At 58.2% G+C, this 13,335-nt stretch overlaps 1 protein-coding gene across 2 annotated transcripts; it reads left to right on the top strand.

The window, feature by feature from the left end:
• The first annotated feature begins 2,811 nt into the window (after nt 1-2,811).
• On the top strand, nt 2,812-12,877 carry LOC147209910 (monocarboxylate transporter 1-like). 2 transcript variants are annotated; one of them, XM_086113989.1, is made up of 5 exons: nt 2,812-2,935; nt 6,909-7,180; nt 9,262-9,405; nt 9,511-10,326; nt 11,335-12,877. In XM_086113989.1, exons 2-5 carry the CDS (start codon nt 6,964-6,966, stop codon nt 11,604-11,606), a joined length of 1,449 nt encoding a protein of 482 aa, XP_085970115.1. In that variant the 5' UTR covers nt 2,812-2,935; nt 6,909-6,963; the 3' UTR covers nt 11,607-12,877. The 2 variants fall into 2 exon arrangements, with proteins under 2 accessions (XP_085970115.1, XP_085970033.1); XM_086113907.1 differs by lacking the exon at nt 2,812-2,935 and adding an exon at nt 3,158-3,800.
• The last annotated feature ends 458 nt before the right edge of the window (nt 12,878-13,335 follow it).

Genomic DNA, 13,335 nt, shown 5'->3' with positions numbered 1-13,335 from the left:
GATCGATACCGACCGTTCAAGCACTTTCCAAGGCGAGCCGCAAAAAAACAGCCCCGGAGTCCTTGAGCACGTGTTAGTTATTAGTGGCCAACGCTTGCTCTTCATCTGGGTGCTCTTCCCGCCTTGGCAATCGCAAACATTGTTGTTTTGACAGGAGGGAGGCGGATTCCAGGAAGATGGATGCTGTCGGCGCACGTGGCCGAAAAGAATGCGGGAGCGCTGCGCTTATTTTGGGCGTTTGCACTTTGTCACGTGCCGTTTGCAGGCGAGAGCTTCTGGTTTTTCCTTTTGCCTGCGCGCGGTCGCGGGGGGGGGGTCACGACGCGCGCTCGCGGCCGCTTTCTCGAAGTGTTCTTTCACGCCACGGGCGCTTTTCGGCCGCTCGCGTCTGCTTTGCGTTGAGCCTGCGCCCGTTCTCGTCGAAGTCGGCTCCCTCCCCGCGGTCCAGGCGCGCCTCATCGTCCGCTCTCCTTGCTCGTATTTCGTGTCCTGCTTTCTTGCGTGGGATCACGCTGTTGTGGTCTCGCGTGCCGTTCGCTTCGCTTTCTTTTGTTACTTTGAATCTCGGTTTGGGAGCCTCTACTGTTGATTTGTCATTGCTTTTTGTGCTTTGTTTGCCTTTTTGAGAATCAACTCTTGGGGAGGGCGCTCGGGCTTCGCTGCGTTCGGATCGGCCGCGGCTGCCGAGCGCAGAGCCGGATCTATTCGGTGCGATCCGGGGGCTGTTGGCCACCCGCAAAAAAACAAAAAATCCCTCGAACGGAAAGCCGACGACCAATCCGACCGACCGATCTCCAATTGCTTTCTGGACTGACGTTAGCGCCTTGCACAAAGCGGCCCTTCCATCCTTGCATTTTTCCGTCGGCGGCCCAAAAACCGGGGGGTGGGTCGTCATCTGGTGTCCTCCGATGGACCGGCGACTCATCGGGGGGGCGCCGCGCCTCTTGTCCAAAGTCAGCTGCGATCGACTCCTTCCGGCGCAGCCGCGACCCGACCGAAGATCGGCGGCGAGTTTTGCGACCTCTCGACGGGGAGGCAGACGTGCGAACCCCGAGCGCGCCGTGCCGCCAAATCGCCGCCAAGGTGCGCACGCTTCAAAGCGGATAAAAAAAAAGAAATAAAAAAGGAGTCGTGGAGCGGACGGAGGACATGAAGAAGTCACGTTGCGCTGGGTGTCGCTGGAACGGCGAGCCTCTCGGCCCGGAGGCCGGGCGGGCCGGCGTCCCGAGCCGACGTAAAAGGTCTCGACGTTTTGCTTTCGCGCTGAATTCTTTGCTTTTTTTGGGGAGGAGCCGGAGGGATCAAGCGGGAAAAACAAGGGAATAATAAACACCGCCGTCCTGTTTGTTGTCTCGGGGAGGCCTTTGGAAGAGCTCGCCGCCGGGGCTTCTGCCCAGACGGGCCACGCAGCTCCTGCCCGCCCCTCCTCAAAGCGGCGCCGCCACCTCAGCACAAGCCGCTGGCGGGAAGTGCCAACGTTTCTCCAAAGCTTTCCTCCGACTGTTGACGGAGAGCAGTCTCGAGTCGCATCTCGGCTCTTTCCAAACGGGGACGCCAGCGACACGCGAGAACGTCGACCGGGGAGCGTGAAAAAAAAATTCGGAGAAGCAAGGTACTCCCCCATCCCCGTTTTTCGGAGAATTGTTTGACCTTGTTGACAAGAGAATCATTTGTGGTTTAGTGCCTCGTCTTTTTTCTTTTCATATGAAGAAATACAAGTCAGGCGTCGTTTTGTTTTGGGGGGGGGGGGGGGGGGTTCAAGCTACCGAAGCTTTCGGAACACATTTGAGTGCGTGCCATCAAAGTGGAGCCGATCCGAGCTAGCTTGAAAACAACATGCGACGCCCTTCCGGATTTTTTTTCTCCGTCCTGCAAAACGACACAAAATGAGCACGCGGGCATCTATTTCCAAACGGGCTTCTCCTCGGGAGGGCCGCCGGGCGTGTCCCCCCCGTCTTCGGGCATCGGGCGCGTCGCGGGGCACGCAAAGACCAACGGTCGCCAGTGTTCCGTTGTCCCGCCACGCGTGTTTCGGGAAGGCGAGAGGAAAGCTGAGGAGGCCGCGCAGGCACGGCGAGAACGCGTCAACTCCACGCGGGACGGCCGAGGCCCGGAATCCAAGCCCGCGCCTCGGCGCCGGGAGGCCACCGCCGCGCCGCTCCCATAAAAGGTGGCAATTTCTCCTCAAGTTTTGACCGGGGCTAAATTCTTACTTTTACTTGATGACCGGAGCGGAAGCGGGCCGCTCATTGGCGCCTCGGGCTCTTTCTTTCAATGCGCGCTTCTCTCCCGCTTCAATATTTGCGCACTTGGACCGCGGAACGTCTCCATTTGTCTTCCCCTCGCACTTGCAACGTTGCCTCGACCTGGCAAGGGACACCGGATGGAAATGCGTTTCAATGGAATTGAATGGAATACAACTTTCTTGTCGACGCGCGGCACGGATGAAACGGCTTCGCTCTCGATTCAAAACATGTCACGTGGCTTTTATTCTTTTTATGAGGAACGCTCGAAGAAGGAAGATCATGTCTGCGCGTTGTCTCGAAACGACGTGTCCCCCGTCGGAGCTCGCCGCGCGCGACGGGCTCCAAGCGTGATTTTTTTTTTCACCAGCTCCGACGCAGCACACCCATTAAAAAAAAACAACCGCATCATTTCAACAACATTGAAGTCCCTCCAAAGGACAAGTCGGTCACCTCTTTTCTTCCTGGGTGAGATTCCACCAGTTTGGAAGGGTGGCTCGCTCGTGCGCATGCGCGCCGCCTCGGTCATCGTCGTCGTCATCATCCCGACTCCCCCACCCCCCTTTCCCATCCCTCCGCACATGCACTCGTCCGCTCTTCGACCGCCGCGGCTTGTTCGCTTGCTACCGCGAGCACCGAGGCGACCTCCGCACGTCAGGAGCGTGTGCGCGACTCGAATTCCCCAACGCCAGGTAGGTGTTCCTTCCTTCGTTCGGCGCGTTGAAGCGCCTTCGGCGTTGGGCAATTTGACGGGGGCGCGCTTTTCACTTCCACTTGGCATCGCGTGCGAGCCGCACGGAGCCTCGCTTCCTGCCTCGGCGGTGGCGCGATGGACCGCGATGCCGCGGGACGGCGCCCGCCGCGCCCCCCCCCCCCCCCCCCCCCCCCCCCGTCAAACACGCACGCACGCGATTCCCTCGGGCGCATCTGGCCGGCCTGCGGAGCACCCCGCGGGGTCGGCACCGAGCCAGACACGCTCCCCCCCGCGGGGGGCGGAACTGACGACCGTCGCGCGTTCGCCTCGATCTTGTCCTTGACTTTTTATTTTTGGCCGCGCGTGGAAAGCCGTCGGACGTCCAGCTTGAGAAGATGGTCGTCAGGAGGTCCGCGGAGTGGACGAATCCGTTCGGCGCGCCCGGAGAACCGGCGCGCAGTTGCACAGGTGCAACTAGTCGCCGCGATCTCGAGGCCTCCCGGCGTGGAGCCGATGACGGAGATGAGGACCGAAAGCCACCGAGAAGGCTCGATTCAGCTCCTGTTGAAGCGACTGCTTTGGCCACGACAAAAGGCTTCCAATATCTCTTCTTTCTTTCATATGAGAACGGGAAATGTTGCTGCGGATTTGGGATGGACGGGGGGAGCGAGGGAGGGGGCAGATGCGGCAGCCGGGCCTTGACTTTGACACGTCTCCTTGAATGATGTGGGGCCAACGCTCGTTAGGGTCGATGCGCGCCCCGCGATGGGCCGGCGACCGCTTCGGCGTGCCCCCCGCCCGCTGCCCGGAGACGGCTGCGTCCGGCCCGCGCGGCCGACTCTCATGAGGAGAAAGCGTGGATCGTAAGAAGAACAAAATGTCTCAAAACGGAGAAACTCTCCATTTGTCTTTGTGGTTAGCTAGCTAGCTCTCCATCTCTCGCTATGTGGCTAGCTCTTTATCAAGCGCGCTCTCTCTCTCTCTCTCTGTGAAACGAGTCGGGCGCTTGAGAACCGATTCTCCGCGGTGCAAACAAATAGACAAGCAATTGTGCAGTCTCTGATGTACACAAAGCGAGATGCCAAATAACACAATCACCAAATGTTTCTCTCCGATCGAAACCCCCCAAGTACGATCTCGCGTACGTCTGCGTGTATTGTCGACAAGCCGGCGCCACCGGTCCGGACCGCTCCGCAATGGCCGAACCGAATGAGAAAGAAGACCGGCGGCGTGCGTGCGTGCGTGCGAGGCCACTCTGACAATCATCCACCCGCTTCCATTGGACTTGGGCCCCGACTCCCAGTTTGCCCGAGCGCTCGCTTGCGCCGAAAGAAGAGCGCGCGTGCGTTGGTCTCCATGTGGAACGGTCGCTCGTTGACCCCTTTGCGGCCGCGTCGCGTTGCGTCACGCGCTCCTCTTGGATGCTTGCGGCGGTTGCGCAACCTCAAACCAAACAAACGTCTGTTTGTTTCCCTCACGTGAAAAAGTCTGCCCCCCCCCCCCCCGCTGTTCGAAGGCCAGTTCTGAGGGCCAAGATCGATGGTTTCAAACGCATCAATTGTGTGTCACCCCCCCCCCCCCCTCAAAAGAGAGAGTAAGAGAGAGAAAGAGAGAGAAATCTTTTCAAGCGCGGGACAACGACCCACTGACAATTGTGAAGATCATGAGGCTTTTGTTTATTTGCTTTAGCGACGGTCCAGCCCAAGCGGCCGTTCGGACGCATCGCGTGGCGGCTTTTGGTTCGACGTGAACGTGAAATTGACGTCTCCCAAGGGAGGGACGCGCCAACGATCACGCGAGCGCAGACCTGACGGGATCGCATCCGCGGCGGGCCGCGGCTGGACGGCTTTTGCCGAAGTCGTTTGGTGTCGGCTCGCGTCGCGTCATCGCGGCGCGATCGGGGCGGGCTGCGCGCGGAGGCCCGGCGCTCTCCCCGCCGACTCTGACCCGCAAACGGCCGCGCGTCTCTCGCGTCGCGTCGGAGGGCCGCTCCTTCCCGCGGGTGAGCGCCGGGGGATGAGCGGCGCTCCGTCGGCGCGAGGCTCGACAGCTCGCTAAACGCTAAGCCGGCGAGCGTTACGCGGCCACTTAGCTTAAGCGCCGGCGGGGGCCCGATCCGGCCGACTCCGAATGAGTGACGAGCCAAAGTCGGACTCCTCTTTGCTTGTTATTCTGCCTGCAATCGGAATCATCAGAATAATCACAGTCACCCGTTTTATTGATAAGCGCCTTTCAAAAGACTCAAGGACACTTGACGATCAAGAATAAAAGCGCAGATAAAAACAGAAATCATCAGAGAAGCCTTTTGACATTCGGGATCCCCGCATGTCACAAAAGCGCACCGTCTGTTGGCCAAAGAGGAAGTCGACTCGCCCTTTTCCGAGTTTGGTCATGTGACGAGCGCCAGCTGAGCCTTGAGCGACCGCCGTTCATTTTTTCCCCAGAAAAAAACGGCCACCCCCCCTTCGATGGATTCAAAGCGGGTGGCTTGCGCCGCCTCATTGCGATTCCCCAAACGCCGTATGAACCCGGATAGAAGGCAGAACAGAAGGCAGGACTGTCAAGAACGGTTTTGACTTGAGTCCCCTTGAACTGATTGAATGCCAAAATGTGAACATGCATTTTTGGATGGGGGGGGGGGGGCGGGTTTCCCCTATGAAAACAAGAAAAAAAGAAGGAATAAAGGGCTTGGCGCAGCTCCTCACCAAGTATCAAGGTGAAACGTGGAAACGTGGAACCGTATCAAAGCCGAGTGTTGTTTAATTGAACTTGACCCAAGTCAAGAGGGAATAGGATGTATAGCTGCGTTCAAAACCTGGGACAGTAACACCCCCCCCCCCCCCCAAAAAAAAAAAATTGCTCCGGAAGAGGCCGGACGCCGTGTCCGCAGTGTGCGGGAATGAGCCGAGAAAATGCCGAGTTGCTCGGATCGTTCGCGACTCCAAAAGCGCATCAGCACATAGACGATGCGTTTTGCGTTCCGACCCCCCAAAGCGGAAGTCTTTGGCTATTGTTGACGCGCTGACCGAAGCCTCTTTTGCCGCAGCACGCCAACTCAACCGCGCCGCCGTTTCGTCCGTCGAGCCGACACGAGTCGGCTTCGTCTGTTTGCCGGAGCGGTTGATAAAGTTCGGTCGGAATGAAAGCGCGCATGTCGTGTGCGCTCACTTCCTCTGCCAGATTGGGAGCGAGCGACCGCATTTAATGACCTTCCTGTTTGCCGGCTTGAGTTCTGGCGCAACTTCCTTTCCCTCGGTTCCTCACGCGCGTGCGGTAAATGTTATTTTTTATTTTGCTGCCGTACCCGTTCGGCTCGCAAATGGGTGGAAATGCAGGGGGGGGGGGGGCGTCGATACGGTCCAGCGACACCGCATTTGTTTGTTGGCTTCAGCTCGCCAAGCGCAAAGGGCGACGTTAGCGACGGACGTCTGAGGACACGCTCGCGTTGGGCAAAACGGCTGCTTTGTGTCACGTTGCGTGGTGGTGGCGGACCCCCAAAGAGCAGGCAGGAGGGAGGAGCGGGTTGTACTTGACCAATTATATTTAATACAAAGAAAACTAAATCCAAAACAAAGTCCAAAGTAACAAACAAAAACCATGACTTAAACAAAAACTATCAATAACAGAAACGTGACAAACAAACCTGACAGCAGCAAAAAGCAACAATGAGCCCACGAGGAGCGGTCGGGCCGGGAGTCTTTGAAAGCACGAATGACCTCATGACCAACAGGTGTGCGGCTGCAGGGAGAGCCCTACGGTGCCACCTGCTGGTCACAAACACTTTGTTTGGGCTTCGGGCCTTTGTCGGCGCGCCATTCGTCGGGCAAGGGCGCCGAAAGGCTTTCGGCGCACGCCTTCAGATCATAACGCGTTGATCATTTGAGGACGCGCGGCCCTTTTTCGTCGGCCGCGCTCCCGTCCCGCCTCTCGTGCGGCTTTTCCATCTGACGCCGGGCTCCGCCTCTCGGCAGGCGCCGCTCCCGTCCGGGCTCCTCGCGACTTGATCCGTCTTCTCCCCGAGCGGAGATGCCTCCTCCGGCGGGGGGCCCCGCAGGATACGCCCCTCCCGAGGGGGGCTGGGGCTGGGCCGTGGTGGCGGGCGCCTTCATCTCCATCGGCTTCTCCTACGCCTTCCCCAAATCCATCACCGTCTTCTTCAAAGACATCGAGGTGATCTTCGACGCCACGCCCAGCCAAGTGTCCTGGATCTCCTCCATCATGCTGGCCGTCATGTATGCCGGAGGTAAGTGGCCCCCAAAGCCCGCCCGCGTTGCGATCCGCCTCCTCCGTCGAGCGTCTGCGCTCGCTCGCAAATAGCCGCGGCGCCGCTGCGACAACTTGTTTTGGGGATCCCGCGCCGGGTTTTCCAATCCGGAACTCGGCCCGAGGTTCTTCCCTTCCCGCGGCGCGAAGCGCCGCCGCCTCTTGGGAAATCTCCGGCCGACGGCCATTTGGGCGCGGAAGTACCCGTCGCCTTTCTTTGGCCGTAGACACGAATGGCGTTTCCTCGCTTTTTACGAGGAGCGTTGTTCGGCTTCAGACCGGCTTCGCCTCCGCACGATGATCTCGCCGGGGGCGTCGTGGGCGCGCTGCGCGGGGGTGCGCCGTCCGCCCGCTTCTCCCGATGCCACGTTCGATTCTTATTTCAGTTTTAGCCCTAATGCGAGTATCGCTTCATAACGTTGGCCTGTGAGTACAACATTCAATTGAACGTTAGTTCAACATTAACGTTCTATATAGAACATCCCAGAATCGCGTGCGCCCGCTTCAAAACCGAGGCGGGCACGCTGCGCGCTCGCGTCTGTTCCCCGCGTGAACATTTTCGGCCAACCCCCCCGAGACTCGCGTGTGTTTTTTCTTCAGAATCGGGACGTGGAAGCTTTTGGGACCACTGAGGAAAGAATAGGAGGAGTGCTCGAAGGCATAACAGGAGCCAGATGTTGAAGTGCTCGTGGGGTTTTTTTTCTCCCCCCCCCCCCCCTTTTGAATTGCCCTCCTCTGACAATTTAGTCCGTTCTCCCGGGCCACTCGGAATTCAGTTGCTGGCAGGGCGGCGCCTCCTCCCACGGCCGCATGGCACCGGGGGAGGGGGGGGGGCACGGATGTGTCATTTGCGACTTGAACCTTGGAGTCGGATGGCAAAGAGCGCCGCCTCTCAACTTTCAGGATTTTGTTGTCAGACAAAGGCCGTTCGAGTGGGCGGGCTGAGCGCCGACTCGTAGTTGACTTCTCGCGGGTGCCGGGAAAGGCCCGGAGGTGGGGGGGGGGGGGGGGGGGGGCGTCAACAAAGCTGTGCCAGAGTAAACGCAGAATGGACGTACATCTCCTCTTCTCAGCCTTTTTCTTGGCTCGCGTCGCTTCCCTCGGAGGAACGACTTTCATTTGAAAAAACTAAAAAGCCATCCGAGCCGTCGACTCGGTTTCCCAAGCGTTGCCGGTGAGAGAAAATGCCGTGGGACAATTTCATTTCCCGGCATAAAGCATAAAAAAACCACGAGCAAGTACGACCTCCGCTTTCACTCGCTCGGTCAACCACTTAGTGGAGCGACGACGCGGAAGCACTGCGCGGTCGGCGCGCTCGCGAGTTCGGGGGCTCCGATCCGGGTTTACGGCTTTGTTTTTTTCCCGGCCGTTTCCGTCGGTGCGCCGCGCTGGAAAAAGCTTCAAACTCTGCCACCGAACGCTTGTCTCGCTTCACTCGACAAGAATTCTTTGTCGATGAGCGTTTTGTTCCCTTGGCTTTGCCTTTGAGCCGCGCGAAGCGCCCGCAGTCGCCCGCTGCGCGAAACGTGCACTCTGAATAGAAGCGCCGCTCGGGTACTTTGTATTGGGAGGTGGCTGCGAATCCACGCCGGCGTCCATTCGCAGGCGCACCGACGTTCTCTGGGCCTCCCCCCCCGTCCTCGTCAAAGCGAGCAGACGTCCGTTCCGAATGGAACGGGGCGGCGGAGCCCAAAGGTCACCACCATCTCCCCCGACTTGTGGGTGGGAGTCACCGCGTGGTGCTCCGCGAGTGGTCTTTTCCTTTCCCTTTCCGATCACTCGACTATCAACAGGAAGTCACTGTGCTCTTCTTGGCTTTTGAGGCGGCAATTTTGCGACTCTGAAGCGATTGCGGCGCTTTGATTTCTTCAAGCGACGAGTGAAGAAGTTGTTTTGTCCTTGGATGCTCCTTGAAAGGTCCCCCCCCCCCCCCCCCCAACGTGTTCCAGCCCCGGTAAGGCACGTACATCATTTGGAATTGTCCACACCGCTGACGGTGCATATTGACTTTGTATGTCAAGTTGTGAACAGACTTTCAAATGCCCCCCCCCATGCCCTCAGGTCCCATCAGCAGCATTCTGGTGAACAGGTTCGGCAGCCGACCGATCATCTTGCTGGGCGGCTGCCTGGCGGGGTCGGGGCTGGTCTCCGCCTCCTTCTGCAACACGGTGTCGCAGCTCTACTTCTTCATCGGCGTGGTGGGAGGTGGGCGCTCGCTCGCTCGCTCGCTCGCTCGCATTCGGCCGCTCGCGCGGGCCCGGCGCGGCCCCCCCCCCCCCACCCCCTTCAAAGTCTGCCCCTCTCGTCCAGGATTGGGCCTGGCGTTTAACCTGAACCCGGCGCTCACCATGATCGGCAAGTACTTCTACAAGCGGCGCCCCATCGCCAACGGCATCGCCATGGCCGGCAGCCCCGTCTTCCTGTCCACGCTGGCGCCGCTCAACTCGTGGCTGTACGACCGGTTCGGCTGGAGGGGCAGCTTCCTCATCCTGGGGGGGCTTCTGCTCAACTGCTGCGTGGCCGGCTCGCTCATGCGCCCCATCGGGCCCCGGCCCTCGCGGGCCGAGGCCCGGGAGGGCGGCGGCGAGGGCCGGGGCCGGGGCGAGGGCCAGGCGCGGCCCAAGAAGACGGCGCTGCAGACGGTCAACTCCTTCATCGACCTGACGCTGTTCAAGCACCGCGGCTTCCTGCTCTACCTGCTGGGCAACGTGATCATGTTCTTCGGCCTGTTCGCGCCGCTCGTCTTCCTGTCCAATTTCGCCAAGAGCAAAGACATCAGCAAGGACAAGGCGGCCTTGCTCCTGTCCATCCTGGCCTTCGTGGACATGTTCGCTCGGCCCTCCATGGGCCTGCTGGCCAACACCGAGTGGGTGCGGCCGCGGGTGCAGTACTTCTTCGCCGCCGCCGTGCTCTACAACGGCGTGTGCCACGTCTTGGCGCCGCTGTCCAGCGACTACGCGGGCTTCGTGGTGTACGCCGTCTTTTTCGGCTTCGCCTTCGGCTGGCTCAGCTCGGTGCTCTTCGAGACGCTGATGGATCTGGTGGGGGCGCAGAGGTTCTCGTCCGCCGTGGGCCTGGTCACCATCGTGGAGTGCGCCCCCGTGCTGCTGGGCCCCCCGCTGACAGGTACGTGGCGCCGCGTCTCCGGCCGGAAGGACGGGCTCGCTCCGCTTCCCGCCGCTCCAAAGTGGCAGACGAAGGCTGGGTTGTCATTCGACCATCGCGGCGCCGTGATTTATTTTCCAATAGGATTTTGATGTTCAAAACGATGCCGATCTCTGTTCTGCGTGCTTTCGGCGGCAGCGCGGGTAAAAGCTCCCAAACAAAATTCTGCCGACTGTCGTTTGAAGTTTTCATCTCACCGATGACCACTAGGTGGCAGTCATGTCTTAGTTGCGCTTCCAGCGGGTATTCGATGGCATGCCCCCCGCCCCCCCCCCCCCCACACACACACACACTACGCGAATAGGCCCCATGCTATTTGACGGATTTGGAATAAATCGTAACATTTGGAGGGAGGTTTTTTGTTTTGTTTTGTTTTGTGAAATTCTTGCTCTTTGTGGGGGAGGGGGAGGGCGGGCTACTTGTTCAGCGTTTTGGGGCCATTTTAGAATGGCAGCCGGGATCGGCTTCCGGCACGCCATTTTCAAGCCCCCCTTTGGATAGGGAATCTTTTATTGGCGCATTGAAAAATGGCCGCTCACTCGTGACATCTATTCGGCGCACGTACGATGTGCGCATTTTTTCAAGAAATGTGTGCTCCAATGTTGTCCCGCCAAAAGCAACACTGAAAGATTGCGGGCCCCCTCCTCCACCGAAGTTGGCCGGCTCTGCTATTTTCCGCAGACGCGGTGGAATCATTTGGCCGGGATGTTGCGGGGGCTTTCTGGAATGTTGAAGGAGGGAGTTCAGGACTCTTCATACTGCGTCTTGCCATCTTCTCTGGATAACAAGCGGCGTCGTTCACTTCTTCTCCCCCCCCTCCCCCTTTTTTGATGAAAATCTTTCCACTTGAATGAAATGTCACCCATCGCAATTTGTCTCAGTCGTCCAAGGCGGCAGCCAACTCTCACTTGGGTTGCAGAAAAGGGGCCCCCTTGTTGCAAGCTGACGCGCTCCCGTTTCCTCTGGCAGGAAGCTTCTACAACTACTACCAGCACTACGACTACACGTACATCTCGTCCGGCGTCATCCTGATCGTGGCCAGCCTCTTCCTCTTCGTGGGGATGGGCATCAACTACAGACTGTTGGCGCGAGAGGAGAAGGACCAGGCGAAAGGAGAGCCCAAGGAGGAGCGCGCCGCCATGCTGGCCCCCGCCTCGCCCCCCGAGGCCCAGGCAGACCAGGAGGGCGCCGCCGCCGGCAAGCTGGAGGAGGATTCCAAGGTGGACGAGAACACGGTGTAGGAGCGCCCGCCGCGGACTCGGCGAGACCGACGCGCACGGCATCACGCAAAAACGCACCCCCTTTTCAGTTCCCGACTTGCAGCGCACTCTCATCTGGTTTTGCTTGCCTGCGTGTTATTGTCGTGACTCTCAGGGCCTCCGGCTGCCAAAAGGCGGCGCTCGCACTCACACGCACACGCGCGCACACGTCTTCACACAGTGGCGACGTCAGCACAGTATTTGAAAGATGTGAAGCACACGCACGTAGCGTAGCCCCGGACAAATATGGGAGCTCCAAGTAGATGGACGATCAAATTCGAAGGTGCCACTGTGGTGGTTTTTATATTTCACTTACAGAAAGTGTCAACTTAGTTTTAGAAGCGACTGAAGTCACCGCGTGTCGTCTTTTTTTGGTTTTGTTTTTAAGTTCAGGAGAGGAGCGTTTGTTTGCAAACGGCCAATGACGGTGATGAAACACGTGCCAACAATAGCCTGCACTTGCCACTAGCGAACACCAAAGGCGGTAAGAGAAAATATCATTTATCTTTTGTTTCCCCTCCTATTAGCCACGCATTTGTGAATGATAACTTGGTTCCTTTTCTCCCCCGATCTCCTCGCGTTGTTCTCGATCTTTCGCTAACTTTTTGGCTTCGCCAAGCGCATCGGTGCATTTCCCCAACGGTTGGCCGCGTTATACAAGCAAAAACGTTTCATTGGACAAATGTAAACCCGAATCCCGATGATCTCCTCTTCGCGTGCAATGCGGGCCCGTTGGGATTGACTCAAGGCTGTCGTTCCGGTGTCCGTATTTGGACGGCATCCGCAGGTTCCTCGTGCCTCCTGCCATCGCCCGGAAGGCTCGTTCGTTATCGTTGCGCGGATACACAAAGACACATTATTGGGAGTCGGCGAATCGTTTTCTGAGCAATCAAATGAACTCGCGACGACGTCGGTGCCGCTTGCGGTCCGACATCGCCCTCTGGTGGCCAAATACTTGTCCGTCCGCTCCAATTTCATCACACCCACATATGATCATCTGCGACTTTCCACGCTGCCCTGCAGGATCAAGACACAAAACCTGAAGAGGGGATGGGAACAACCAAGTTTTCTTTCCTACATATATACAGCACATATATATTTTTTGCATTTGAGTTTTACATTCTGGAGGAGAGGCGTTTTGTTTTCATGAGATGTCTGGAAAATAGGCCGTGTTTGGGTTTTCAAGTGTCATACTAATTACTGTGATATTTTTATGGCGGGAGAATGAAGGAATTAAAGGTTTTTAAATCATGTCACAATGTATGATTTTTTTTTTCCGACCGTCATCCTGAAGACATCCGAATCAAACGTGCCAAAAACAAAAAAGGAAACGTGCCACACTCGACGTTGGAAGAGGAGCGGGGGGTTGCGTCCTACCTTGGCCAGCAACCGGTTGCCAAGCAGAGGCTTGATGTAGTTGAAGACGCGAGCCGTCATGCCGCCTCTCCTCCTCGCCGGTGGGTTTGGAATCTTGGACGGCCCAAAGACGCACGCGGCCACTTGTTGAGCGCTCACGAGTCAATCTTTCTCCCACGCGCCGACCGGCGCATCCACGACAGAAATCCGATTTTAGCCAATCGAAGTAACCGAGAGCAAATACGTCTTGACCGCGTTAGGTAAAACTATTCGTGACTGTACACACGTATTTGGCACGCACGCAGAGACGTGCAAGTTACGGGAAGCGGGGCCTATGCCGATTCCTCCCTCATAA

This window comes from Hippocampus guttulatus, chromosome 1 (assembly GCF_054856545.1).
Source record: "Hippocampus guttulatus isolate MCC_2025c chromosome 1, RoL_Hgut_1.0, whole genome shotgun sequence".
In the NCBI taxonomy this organism is placed as follows: domain Eukaryota; kingdom Metazoa; phylum Chordata; class Actinopteri; order Syngnathiformes; family Syngnathidae; genus Hippocampus; species Hippocampus guttulatus.
The sequence above is the reverse complement of the archived record's forward strand: the minus strand, read 5'-3'. Positions and strand labels throughout refer to the sequence as shown.

Coding starts and splice junctions, on each gene's coding strand:
- LOC147209910 (XM_086113907.1), top strand. CDS start 3,703: ATGGGCCGGCGACCGCTTCGGCGTGCCCCCCGCCCGCTGCCCGGAGAC. Junction 9,406..9,510: donor CTTCATCGGCGTGGTGGGAG/GTGGGCGCTCGC, acceptor CCTCTCGTCCAG/GATTGGGCCTGGCGTTTAAC. Junction 10,327..11,334: donor GCTGGGCCCCCCGCTGACAG/GTACGTGGCGCC, acceptor TTCCTCTGGCAG/GAAGCTTCTACAACTACTAC.